This window comes from Saccopteryx leptura, chromosome 3, assembly GCF_036850995.1.
Source record: "Saccopteryx leptura isolate mSacLep1 chromosome 3, mSacLep1_pri_phased_curated, whole genome shotgun sequence".
NCBI lineage: Eukaryota > Metazoa > Chordata > Mammalia > Chiroptera > Emballonuridae > Saccopteryx > Saccopteryx leptura.
Window position 1 is genome coordinate 27,470,386 of NC_089505.1, and position 14,223 is coordinate 27,484,608.

Consider the following 14,223-nt stretch of genomic DNA (forward strand, 5'->3'; position numbering starts at 1 on the left):
GAATGAGGGCACATGATCTGTGTCGCTTTTTGCAGTCAAGGCTGGAGCAAGCAGCCCCGATGCTTAAATTCTCTGCATGTGAAAGTGAGAATATGTGATGCTCAAAAGAGATGCCATCCTGCATTGAAGCTATGTAGAAACTTAAAGAACTTTCTTCAGATTTCCTTTACAGAAACTCTGTTAATGGGGTATGATGTTGCTAGTGGAGTAGCTACTATCCACCTCAATTTGGTAGAGAGCTTTTACTTGCATAGTATTTGTCGGTCATTATCCAAGAAACCAAAAAATGTCAGCAAGAACACAGGACAGAGCTGAATAAGAAATCCATCCTGTGTTATTACTTAGCGTTGTTGCCAGGGTTGTTCCCGTTCCTGACCAGGCTCTGCCGAGCTCGAGGAAGGGGTCTTTGAAAGCTGTTTGCTGGAAAGGAAGCTTGTGGTCATAGTAAAGCAGGGGTCCTCAAACTTTTTACACAGGGGGCCAGTTCACTGTCCCTCAGACCATTGGAGGGCCGGACTATAAAAAAAAACTATGAACAAATCCCTATGCACACTGCACATATCTTATTTTAAAGTAAAAAAACAAAACGGGAACAAATATAACATTTAAAATAAAGAACAAGTAAATTTAAATCAACAAACTGACCAGTATTTCAATGGGAACTATGCTCCTCTCACTGACCACCAATGAAAGAGGTGCCCCTTCCGGAAGTGCGGTGGGGGCCGGATAAATGGCCTCAGGGGGCCGCATGTGGCCCGCGGGCCCGTAGTTTGGGGACCCCTGTAGTAAAGGATTCCATGGTACCTCGGTCTTTTATTCCTTGTAGAGTTATTTGGGTCGTACTGGAAATCTTTGCCTGTGACTGACGTTTGCAATTCCCTAACTTAGTGGTCTCAGTGTGTGACCAACCACACGCTGCTGCTCAGCTGGCTGGAGCCGGACACCCTGTACTGCGTCCACGTGGAGTCCTTTGTCCCAGGGCCTCCTCGCCACGCTCAGCCTTCCGAGAAGCGGTGTGTCAGTACTTTGAAAGGTAAGCTGAAAAAAAAAACCCTCTAAGCTGCTCTGAGGAAGGAAGTCTAATATAACCAGAAGAAGGTATGGCAGTGTAGACAAGGCACTGCAAGTCCATTTCTACCAGAAAGAGGCTGCGGCAGAGGCAGCAACGGCTGTCATCGGGAACGCACTGAGCGGCCTGGGACACTGCCCTTGACATGTGGCCAAAGTTAGGGAGCGTTTTCACCCCCTGGGGGACGCTCAGCACCAGTGCTGACCTTTGCTGCCAACAAGCCTCTGCCTTAGGAAATAACAAGAATGTTTACACACATCTTTTTTTTTCTTTTTTAAAAGTATAATCACTCTGGTCAATAGAAGTTTTATGGTCTTTAAGAACATCATACCATTTTATTGCTAAAAACAAAGCATGCCAGAGGGAAAGCGGACAGAGGGAAAGGGGATGACAGGATGGGATCAGAGAAGGGAAAGAGATTGGTGAAATTATATATACATAACAGCGTTATAGAGTGCAGGAAAGCAAATCCTGGAGGGAAGGGGGGAGGGGAACACAGGGAGAGGGGGGCTGCATTCGGGGGAACACTAGAATCTATGTAAACACAATAAATTAAAATCAAGTTAAAAATTTTAAAAAACACACAACAAAGCGTGCTCTTAAAAACACTAAGGCAGGATCCTTTGCTCCCCCTCCGGAGTACAAAATACAGGCTCCGCAAGTGTGTTCACACATCACTGACAGGCTGGGAATTACTGCCGAACTTCAGTTGCCTCTCTCTCTCTCCTTCCTCTTATTTGTCTCCTTCTCCTGTTTCCTGAACTTGGCCGCCAAAGACGTGAGTGGGGAGTTTCCTCCCCATTAGGAGACACAGAGTTAGGAGCTTGGCATTTATTGAATCATTCTTCCCCCAGGGTGACAGGACCTTATACTCAAAACCTGAAAATTGAAAATAAATTCATTAAATGGCTCTTCATCCAGTGGTCTTCTCTTTCTCTCTTCTGAACGTGCTGGCCTAAGACAAATGTCACAACCTTTTCCTCCAAGCCTCGGTTCCGTCACCAGCTAAGGGATAGGAACTGTGACAGAACCCCAGCTCTCCTCCTCCCTCGCACCCCCCACATTGTATGATGAAAATGTCCCAAGGCATAAAAAGGGAATTTTGTGAGTACGGATAAAAAGTGAAAAGCTTTGTTTTGAATCTCTATCCTTATCATACCCTTTCCTTTAAAAAAGAGGGGTTCGCTACCATGTGTCAAATAAAACTAAAATGCTAAGCAAGCAAAACCCAAAACAAAGGAGGTTGAAGAAATCATTTCTGGCCCTGGCCGGTTGGCTCAGCGGTAGAGCGTCAGCCTAGCGTACGGAGGACCTGGGTTCGATTCCCGGCCAGGGCACTCAGGAGAAGCGCCCATTTGCTTCTCCACCCCTCCGCCGCGCTTTCCTCTCTGTCTCTCTCTTCCCCTCCCGCAGCCAAGGCTCCATTGGAGCAAAGATGGCCCGGGCGCTGGGGATGGCTCTGTGGCCTCTGCCTCAGGCGCTAGAGTAGCTCTGGTCGCAACATGGCGACGCCCAGGATGGGCAGAGCATCGCCCCCTGGTGGGCAGAGCGTCGCCCCTAGTGGGCGTGCCGGGTGGATCCCGGTCGGGCGCATGCGGGAGTCTGTCAGACTGTCTCTCCCTGTTTCCAGCTTCAGAAAAATGAAAAAAAAAAAACAAAACAAAACAAACAAACAAAAAAACAAAAAAAGAGAAATCATCTGTATTTGGATAAAGTGCTCTGTTTACTAATACGTAGCTTGATCGGTGGCCAAATGGTAGGAATGCATTTCCAGTGGAAGTCACTTTATCAGTTGGCAGAGTTAAGCAACCGAAGTACAGATGAAATATTTCTCGGTAAGCGGATGGAGCGACTTTCTAACTATGTAGTTTAGGAAAGGTAACAAAAGAACAAGGAGACACCATTTCAAGTCCTTACCTTTTTCATGATATCCCAGCTGTTAAATCACCCTCAATACCTTTCCAAGACACTGCTCTAACAACCTACTTTAAAAAAAATCAGTATTCTCTCTTTTGGGACTATTCTTTGAAAAATATGCCTGCTCTCCATAGTTCCCCAGTCCCTACAAAGCAGGGACATGTTCTTAAGTTTATTGTAGCCAACATGTGCTACTATACACCATGTGCCACCAGCCACTGCTGTCCTGGCTCCTTTTAATTAAGGCAAGTTTCGCCCAGAGACCAGGCATTGTATTCGGAGGACTGGGCTGAGTTGTAGCCTAAAGTAGGAGCAGGTGGTACTGTGCCACCTGCGACACCTGCACTGTGATGCTGGCACCTTTCTGTGTGGGGCCTGATGACAGACGTGCTCTTTGAGAATTGTTCAGGATAGAAGAACTTAGCTGTACCTGGACCCCTGTACCTGGCAGTCTGCTTTACTCAGGTTTACTAATTCAAATGCTAATCTCATCTAAAAAAATGCCTTCACAGAAGTATCTAGAACAGGGGTCCCCAAACTACGGCCCGCGGGCCACATGCGGCCCCCTAAGGCCATTTATCTGGCCCCCGCCACACTTCTGGAAGGGGCACCTCTTTCATTGGTGGTCAGTGAGAGGAGCACATTGACCATCTCATTAGCCAAAAGCAGGCCCATAGTTCCCATTGAAATACTGGTCAGTTTGTTGATTTAAATTTACTTGTTCTTTATTTTAAATATTGTATTTGTTCCCATTTTGTTTTTTTACTTTAAAATAAGATATGTGCCGTGTGCATAGGGATTTGTTCATAGTTTTCTTTATAGTCCGGCCCTCCAACAGTCTGAGGGACAGTGAACTGGCCCCCTGTGTAAAAAGTTTGGGGACCCCTGATCTAGAATAACATTTGACCAAATATCTGGGTACCATAGTTTAGCTAAATAGACACATAAAATTAACTGTCACAGCTTCCAAGTATCCCATAGGAACTTAACAAATACATGTTAGAGTGATCCCTGTTCATTAACTGTATACTCTCAACAATGGTTGGCCAAGACTACTTTTTTTTTAAGTATTCACTGGGTCTTTTCATCCCCTATGGACTTTTACTCATCATGAACCCAGAGCACATCAAAACCTGGAAGGGAGTTACTGCCATTCTCAGTACCCAGCAGCTGTGACCTCCCTACACTCACCCGCAAGCTCCATAAGTACCGAGGAAGACAACCAGTGTGAGGGTAGTTCTCCTGGTCATATGAAGGTGACAGCATATATTCCTGTCCTCTCCTGAATGTATGAAAAAGATTGAGTCAACTGAGTGGCATGGGAAAGTGGGGCTGCGTAGTGGGATCCTTACAAGAGAGTTTCATCGTTTGGTTTGGAATGCTGTGAGTTGCCTGAATTTCAGACACATTTACCCTCAAGTATAAAAACCAGCATGAATCTCAGAGCCAGACATAGAATCTTAGAACATATGCTGACTTAGGTTGTTACCACATCCTTGGCTACAGAGATATGAGATAGTCAGATGATTCCTTACAGCCATCTATTGTCAGAGACAGGAAGAATTCTGTCTTCCTGTCAGAACAGGGGGTCTCCCTAATAATATTATTTATAAATGAGAAAACTGAATTCCTAAATGTCAGTGATCTGCCCAAAGCCTCTCGACATTACCAGTGTTTTCCCACCACTCCAAATTATAACGCTCTACCCCCTTCTCTTTTTTTTGAACAGATCAAACATCAGCATTGAAGGTTAAAATCATCCTCTCTTATGTTTTGCCCATATCTGTCACCGTGTTTATCTTTTCTGTGATGGGCTTCTTTGTGTACAGATATATCCATGTTGGCAAAGAGAAACATCCAGCAAATTTGGTGAGTGCTTAGTGGCGGCCGGACTTGTTAAATGTACCTCCAGGAAGGTAGAGAAGGGGGCTTTAGAACAGACACCATTCCTTTCATGGGCAGAGTGAGTTTCGGGTTAAAGAACTGATGGATTAAAAACCACTTTCTCTACTAGATTAACTCAGTAACATAACCAAAGAGAAAGATCGATTCCTTAGCTTTGACCAAGAGTTTTAGTGTCATGACCAGATTAGACTAAGTCACGAGGTATGGGATGAATTTAGTCATGGTCCATGGCTTTCTAGAGATTCAAGTCCGTTGGGAACAAGTATTTCAAAATGTTATGTTATGGCTCAGACGAAAGCAGGCACTGCGATGCTACTAAGAGTATAGGGAGAGTACTGATACCCTACAGGGTGGATCAGGAGAAGTGTCATGCCTGGCCTTGGTTACAAAAGTGAGCAAGAGTCAGGGACCTACGGCAGGCAGAAGAAACAGCAGGGGAGAGGCGGCGCGGAGCTGTTTGGGAAACCGCACAGCATTGCTAGAGCATAAGGTCCTGATAAGGAGCCATGAAAGATGAGACGGGAGAGTGGGTTGTAAGGCCAGGTAATGAGAGAATCGGGCTGTTGTTCTAAGGAGCCTGGGCTTTATTCTTTAGGGAAAGAAGTCTCTGTAGGGTTTTGGTTGGGAATGTCGTGGTCACTATTGTGTTTTGGATCCAACTGAATAGTGGGCCTAAAACAGCATTGGGGGAGTGAGACTGGAAGAAACAAGTAGAGCAACTAGGACACTGGCAGTTTTCCAGACGATAGAAGATGAGAGTTGAAAAGAGGAGAGTGGCCCTGGCGGTTGGCTCAGTGGTAGAGCTTTGGCCTGGCATACAGGAGTCCCAGGTTCGATTCCCGGCCATGGCACACAGGAGAAGTGCCCATCTGCTTCTCTACCCCTCCCCCTCGCCCTCCTCTCTGTCTCTCTCTTCCTCTCCTGCAGCCAAGGCTCCATTGGAGCAAAGTTGGCCTGGGCGCTGAGGATGGCTCTGTGGCCTCTGCCTCAGGCACTAGAGTGGCTCTGGTTGCAACAGAGCAATGCCCCAGATGGGCAGAGCATCGCCCCCTGGTGGGCATGCCGAGTGGATCCCGGTCAGGCACATGTGGGAGTCTGTCTGACTGCCTCCCCGTTTCCAACTTCAGAAAAATACAAAAAAAAAAAAAAAAAGAGGAGAGTGGAAGACACAGACATGGAGTAGCAGCACATTCAGGAGGAAAATGGCAGGGCCTCCTCGTGCCCAGTGGGGAGAACAGGAAAGCCAGAGGAGCACCCCTTCTGCTTCGGGACCAGGCACTGAGGGTTTTGAAAGGTTGAGCATATTTTAACAATAAAAATGATTTCGTTGGAGTTAATAAAATATGTACATTCACATGTAAACGAAACATACATGTATCCCTGTTAGTTCAGTTTAAAACTGAACTATGAATCTGCCTGCATTTAGGTTGCTGAGCTAGATTTTTAATGACATAGGGAGACCTTTCCTGGAAGGAAAATTCACAGAATTGGCCACAAGTGACTTTTTGAAACCAAAAGATTTGTAAAAGAATGAAGCCGAAGGACCTGTTTCATAATGTTCACTGAAACCACATCATGGATCCAGAAGTAGTCAACCTTTTTATACCTACCGCCCACTCTTGTATCTCTGTTAGTAGTAAAATTTTCTAACCGCCCACCGGTTCCACAGTAATGGTGATTTATAAAGTAGGGAAGTAACTTTACTTTATAAAATTTATAAAGCAGAGTTACAGCAAGTTAAAGCATATAATAATAATAATAATAACTTACAAATACTTTATGCTGATTTTCACTAAGTTTGGCAGAATAAATCTTTATAAAACAACTTACTATAGTTAAATCTATATTTTTATTTATACTTTGGTTGCTCCGCTACCGCCCACCATGAAAGCTGGAATGGCCACTAGTGGGCGGTAGGGGCCAGGTTGACTACCACTGGATTAGACGATGAGCATTGTGACCTAACTCATCCTTGGCATTCTGAACAGGTACCTCCCACATAGCCCATGCAAAATTTCAATCTGAAACAAGTTTTCCTGACATCATTTAGAGTTTCTCTATCTGCCAAATAAACTGGCAAAAGGGTTCCCCTTTTTGACTGTATTATCTCATGATTAGATTGGTGGATGGGGAAAGTTAAGTAAAACCATCCCTTCTCATGTTCTTATCTTCCCTTTAACATCCAGTTTTCATGCCCATCTACATCTCCTGTCCAGACAGCATCCAAAAACAGGGCTGGAAGCCCAGGTAACCAGGTTATTAACAAATGCATAAATTATAATTAACAAAGCAATTTTAAAACCTTTATCTGATACACTCAGTTCTCATCACTCCCTATGTGGCAGAAATTCTGATTTTGCAGAATTAAAAATCAAAGCTTGAGAAATTAAGTAAGTCCCTGAATTTCCTCAACCCGTTAGAGGAGGGGACAGTCACCCCCTAACCTCTAACCTGGACAGATACTCACCCAGGGGACCACTCTTCACTTCCCTATGCATTTCGGATGTCCTGGGTCTCCTGCCTCCGTGTGAATGAGGCTTTCTGCATATTCCAAGCATCATTTTGACTTCCATGAGTTGGTAAGAATAGATCTTTAAAAATATCTGATGACAGGTATAAGTTCTACTTAACAGCTGTTTTTCTTGTCTCCCTAAAGTGAAAAGGTGAAAACCATTCTCTTCTCTCTTTATAGATTTTGATTTATGGAAATGAACTTGACAAAAGATTCTTTGTACCTGCGGAAAAAATTGTGATTAACTTTATCACCCTCAATATTTTGGAGGATTCTAAAATTTCTCATAAGGATATAAGTGTAATGGAAAAAAGCAACGATGTGTGGGACCTAACTGAGCCCAGCATGGATGAGGAGGCCCCTCAGGAGGAAACAGAGGTGAAACACTTAGGGTATACTTCACATCTGATGGACATTTTCTGTGATTCTGAGGAAAGCTCCAAAGGGACTTCCCTGACCCCGCAAGAGTCCCTCAGCAGAACAATACCCACAGATAAAATAATCGTTGAATATGAATATGATGTAAGATCGACTGACATTCCTGTGGAGCCGGGAGGTCAAGAGCTCAGTCTGCAGGAGCTGTTCCTACAAGGAAAATTGTCTGAGCGACAGGCAGCTCTGGCAGACGCAGGCCCACAGACACTGCTGTATTCATATACCCCTCAGCTCAGAGACTTGGACCACCAGCCAAAGGAGCACGCAGACAGTCCTGAGGAGCTGGAAGAAGAGCCAGTGACCACGCTGGTCGATTGGGACCCTCGGACTGGTCGACTGTATATACCTTCTTTATCTAGCTTTGAACATGACGCAGAAGAATGTGAGCATCCTGAGTACAAGGAGCTCACAGATGAGGGCCTTTTGTCTAGATTTTACGAGGAGCAGGCTTCAGACAAGCCCCTGGAAGAACATGAAACCTATCTGGTGCAATTTTTGGAGGATTGGGGATTATATGTACAAATGGAAGACTAAGGCCCAGACTTCCCTTTCTGCCCGACCCCCACTGTAGCAAGGCACGTGAGTGCACATCTGAGTGACCAAACAGTGAAGTACCTGAGATAAAAGTTTACCCAGATTTTCTGCATCGACGGGAGCTACTTATTTCTTCTCTCCCCTCTCATAGTGCTTGTTTCATTCTGCCTCGTGTGGGTGGGTGGTTCATGCCTGTGGGTCTTTTAGTGTTGGCAGGCACCTGGAGTACAGTGGCTGCCCCACTGCTTTGTGCCCAGTAACTGTTCAAAAATGTTTGCCACAATGGACACAGAATATATTCAGGTGGGTGTACTATGCCCCCTTTGTTATTTTCTAACAGCACACTTCTACAATTATTTTCTGGGCACTTATATGTATAACACTGTAAAATAAATCATGTTACAAATACTATGTTTTTAGAATTTGGTTTATTGTTAAAAGAATGAGATATTTTCAAACGTACAAATATCACTAAGTGGGTGGTAAGTTGGTCACACTTAAGGACCCTAACTCATCATTGAACCATAATAATATATGTTCAAAATAAACAAATCAGGCACAGATATTCTTTATATCATCCATTTTTGGCTACTTTACGTCGTCATATTAATGCTCTATAAGAAGTTCTGAAGTTTAAACAGAAACCGTTATTATTATTTTATAGTCAGAAAATGTCCTCTCAATAACTTAGTAGGAGCTTTTAAGTAGGAACTAACCTGTAAGGATTTGCCACATTTTATAATAGAATATTACATTTATTTCTGGAAATTTTTTTAAATCAAATTTATTGGTGTAAACACAGATTTCAGGTGTACATTTCTATGATACATGATCAATGTATTGCATTGTGTGCCCACCATCCCAAAGTCAAGTCATCCGTCATCATATATTTGGCCCTCTTTACCCATTTCCTCTGGTAATCACCACACTGTTGTCGGTCTATGAGTTTCAGTTTTATACACCACATATGAGTGAAATCATATGATTCTTAGCTTTTCTGACTGCTTATTTAGCTTAGCATAATATTCTCAAGGTCCATCCATGTTGTCGCTAATAGCAGTACTTCATTCTTTTCTTATGGCTGAGTATCAGTCCATTGTATGTACCACATCTTCTTTATCCAATCCTCTATTGAGGGACACTTTGGTTTCCTCCATGTCTTGGGCACCATGAATGATGCTGCAGTAAACATAGGGGTGCATATATCTTTGTGATACCCCGAAGAGGGATTGCTGAGTCATATGGTAATTCTATGCTTAGTTTTTGAGGTACCACCGTAGTGGCTATTCCAGTTTACATTCTCACCAACAGTGAATGAGGGATTCTTTTCCCTACAGCCTCTCCAACACTTGTCATTTCCTGTCTTATTGATAATAGCCATTCTAATAGGTGTGAGGTGGTATCTCATTGTAGTTTTGATTTGTGTTTCCCTAATAGCTAGTGAAGTGGAACATCCTTTCATATATCTGTTGGCCATCTGTATGTCTTCTTGGGAGAAGTGTCTGTTCAGGTCCTCTGCCCATTTTTTAATTAATGTTGAGCTATGATAATCAAAACAGCATGGTTTTGGCAGAAAAACAGACACACAGACCAATGGAACAGAATTGAGAGCCCAGAAATAAAACCACATGTATATGGTCAAATCATTTTTGACAAGAGAGCCAAAAACACAATGGAGCAAAGAAAGCCTTTTAAATAAATGGTGCTGGGAAAACTGGAAAGCCACATACAAAAGAATGAAACTAGATTACAGTTTGTCCCCATGTACAAAAGTTAATTTGAAATACATAAAAGGCCTAAATATAAGATCTGAAACAAAAAATTACATAGAAGAAAACATAGATAATAGTAATGTTTACATTTTATGAATTTGACCCCAAAGGCAGGAAAAGTAAAGGCAAAAATAAATGAATGGGACTATATCAATCTAAAAAACTTCTACACATCAAAAGAAACCACCAACAAAACAAAGAGGCAGCCAACCAAATGGAAGACGATATGTGCAAACAACAGCTCCAACAAGGGCTTAATATCCAAAATACATGGAAATGTGTTTTTAAAAATATTTACGTACAGAATGTATTTAACAGCTGAAGCAATGGGTGACATTATATTATTCTACACAAGGACATACAAAGGAAGTTAAATTAATGTGTAAGGTTAAGTGTATTAAAAATGTGACATAATTTACTGTGGAAACTAAAATGTACCATCAAATAACACCATTTTTGCTAAATTCCAGTAATTATTCCAACCCCCTTCACTATTCTCTTAGAAAATTAAATTCTACAATACCACCTCATTAAAATATGACAGAATTAAGTTGAACCATATAGAATGATTGATATTTGACTGTTTTTGACCTACAGGAACAGCAATCTTATATGATTTACCTCAATATTCATTTGTTTTCAGCACAAACCCGTAATCCACTGAGGCTCTTTCAGGATCACAGATACTCGTATTTCCTTACTTCTATTGTTGGCAGACAACCCTGGCTGGAGAGATGGGTTCTGGAGTCACAGTCCTTTGAGGTTGTCTGCAAATCCAAACAGTTTCTGATCTAATGGTTTAATTTACAGCATAATTATATTAAGCTGAGTGTTCTGTTCTTCTCAATCTTTGTAAAAATTATTTTGCCGGTTTTGAAGAACAGATTTATAATACTACCCATAGAAGAAGATCAGGAGTGGGAAAGAAGGAGTTGTTAGTAAGAGCAAAAAGAAAATAAAGTGATTGATAATAGTTTGGCTTATTCATGTCATTCACAAAATATATAGTGAGCACCTACTATGTCTTACAGTGTCCTCATCTATGAAATAGGGACAATAACTCCCTTCGGGTTGTTTTGAGGATAAAAGAGCTAGACTGTGGAAGGCACTTGGAACAGTGCCTGGCACATAAGGAGTGCCACGCCTGTGTTTGTTACTGTCATTATCAACAGACAGACCATGTGCTTAGCACCAGAAAGAGAAGCCATTTAGACATATGACTGTTTTGATTCAAACGCAGAGCTTGCCTCCCTGTGTTTTTCTTACCTAAAAGTACAATAGTAATTAGCTTCCCACATTATGCCTTCAGATTGAAATCTGTCAGCGGTTTTGTGAAAGGGAATCTAATCTGAGTTGCTTTTATATCTCTTGTCAGTCTAAGCATGTCAGAAGTAGTGCAGGCTTTAAAATTGTTGCTTCAGTACTTTGCAATATATGTACACACGTATTGAAACCTGAGTATACAATAGGTATTTTTTATGGCGGAAGGCAAGGCAGTCTTAGATGCAGTGTATCTGTGTGGGTGGGTGCCGCCAGGCATCCTGTCACCTCTGTGGCCAAGGCCTCAGCAGCTCCAAGAAGTCGTCTTCTCAGACCTCACTGGATTCCACCCCTGTGCCTGAGGTCCAAGTGGAGCTGGGAAGATGCGGTTTCAGCATCTTGGACAAGTACTCTCCATCCTCTCATTGGCTTTTCTGTCAGCTCGAGGATTTCCATATCTGTTCCATATTAGGTAAGTTTCCCTCATGAAAACGTCCGTGATTGACTCCTTTTCTGCATCCCATAAACTCTAAACAACTGGGTGAATGAAAATACCCCACTACAAAGTGAGTGAAACCTGGTGCCTGGTTTTGCACAAGGAAAAAGAGCACGTGAAGAGGGACACTTGTCCCCTTGGCCTACAATACGGGAAAGATCTGGTACCCCCAGGCTGAGCTCAACTCCAAATGAAATCAGTGCAGAGAAAAACTGTGTACAGCCCAGAGCGCAGGGCTGTCCAGCGTGGTAAGTATAATGAGAACATTAAATAGAGGGCTCCGTCAGCATGAATCGACACATCTGGGTCATAAATCAAATAAATCAAATTCTTTCCGGCCCTCACATAACCACTCCCACGTCCTGAGATGAATTTCTGCTAAATTATCTTGGAAGAACTATTTTTCTCTAGAATGACTTGACTTGTGGTTCCTCACATTATATCTTCCATAAAGTTTCTATCTACAGTTTTTTCCAAAGACCTTGGTCAAAAGTATGTGCCTGTAATTTTTTAATAAATAGTGCTATGACTGTGGGCATTTTAATAGTAGCCTTTATTTTTTTAACCATAGAATATGAATTTATACATTTTTATTGTGGAATAACCAGAAATAAAGGAGTCAGGGGAGAATTATCCGTTATATTCCCACGTAGATTTAACCATTATAAACATATTAGGGTAGAGGGATTATTCTGAACTGGGGGAGATTTTGCCTCCCATGGGACATTGGCAATGTCTAGCAACATTTTTAATTGTCAGGACTCAGGGAGGGTCCTCCTGGCATCTAAGGGGGAGAAGCCAGGACTGCTGCTAAAAACCCTACGGTGCACAGGGCACCCTCCCCCCCAACAAAGTGTTATCCAGCCCGAAATGTCAATGGTATAGTCTAGGTTGATAAACCCTGGTATAGAATATTTCAAACACTTCAATGCATATATGTATATATGCCCCCCCCCAAAAAAAATGGATCATACTGAACTCTTTTATAACTGGTTCTTTCACTCAAAAATATATAACAAACTATCTTAACTATACTTAGGTTGACTTCATGAAGTATCAACCTAATTAACTAAAACTATTGAAATGGAAGAGTCTTTATTTTTCTAAATTCAATACTTTAAAATTGTTTTAGTCAAACACCGACCAGAAGTTGGAGTTATTAAGAGCAAAGTACCGTGAGTCCTTTAGAGATAACTGAACTTCTCCAGAATGGCCTTCCCTGAAAATCACTACCTCCGCAGAGGGGCTGGCTGACTGTCAGGTGGTCGCTGATCTCCCTCCGAGGGGCTGGACTCCGCATGCTTAGGTCCCACTCCCTCTCTCCTTAGTCTTCAGGATCTTCCATGACAGGTGAAGGTAACCTTGGCTTTCACTATAGTTCTTTGATAGACATCTATGTTTATCACTGATAATCTTCCAGACTTCTTTGTCTGTGGCACCTGCAAGATTTCTTTCATACTTTGCTAGTTTTCGCCTTTAACAAAGTATCCAGTTGGTATTTATGCTGAGCTAAGGTTCTGAAGGCATTGCTCCATCCAAGGCTCCCCCAGGAAGGGTGAGGGCTGGTGCGTTATTCTGTAGTGTTATTCTGTACTTGTGCTGGCTGAGGGAGGCTCCTCCAGACCTCAGGAAAGGCTGCCTGTTCATGTGTCTCCTTAAAACTCCATCTCTGGTACTTTGGTAAACTTGGACGCAGATGAGGTATATTCCTCCTTACCTCATATATATATATATATATATATATATATATATATATATATATATATATATAATTTCTCAATCTGTCATTCTCTTGACTAGGTTGTACTTGGAGGCTTCTCACCAACTCAGAAGACAGACATATGGCTCATGTTTATGTTTTCACTCACTGGCCATTGAGACAAATACTGATGGGAATAAACATCACCCTCCATTTGCCTGTCCATGGAACTGCCCTCTGTGGGACATGTGAATTAGTCACTGCTTTTAAAGGTCTCATATAGTTTAGATAGTTTACATACTATTCTGCTTCTAATAAAGTAAATTTTCCCCCAATCTGAAAGTGATTTTCAGTGCAGACACTTCAGAATATTTGATAGGGGCAGAGAGGAATAATGGGAATTTTAATCCCAACTCCAAAAAAGGAGGCTTGGGATATTGGATCTTCATTAAATGTGTTGATTTGTGATTTTAAAAGAATTTGGTTCAATATAATCCCAATAAATTAAATTTTTAAAAATTGAAAAAAAAATTTGACAGGATTTGACTTTACAAAACTGTATGTGGACAAATGAACACAAACCTTAGAAATTTCCAAATCGATTGAGTGATTGGTTAGCAGAAT

General features: G+C 42.2%; 1 protein-coding gene across 2 annotated transcripts in view; it reads left to right on the forward strand.

Annotated features, from left to right (window-relative positions):
- Positions 1-8,780, forward strand: part of IL20RA (interleukin 20 receptor subunit alpha) — a 28,978-nt gene extending 20,198 nt beyond the window's left edge. For both annotated transcript variants that reach the window (XM_066373146.1, XM_066373147.1), the window contains exons 5-7: positions 889-1,033; positions 4,716-4,855; positions 7,584-8,780. In XM_066373146.1, coding sequence (XP_066229243.1) covers positions 889-1,033; positions 4,716-4,855; positions 7,584-8,372 — 1,074 coding nt within the window. In that variant the 3' untranslated portion in view covers positions 8,373-8,780. The remainder of the gene's footprint in view (positions 1-888; positions 1,034-4,715; positions 4,856-7,583) is intronic.
- The last annotated feature ends 5,443 nt before the right edge of the window (positions 8,781-14,223 follow it).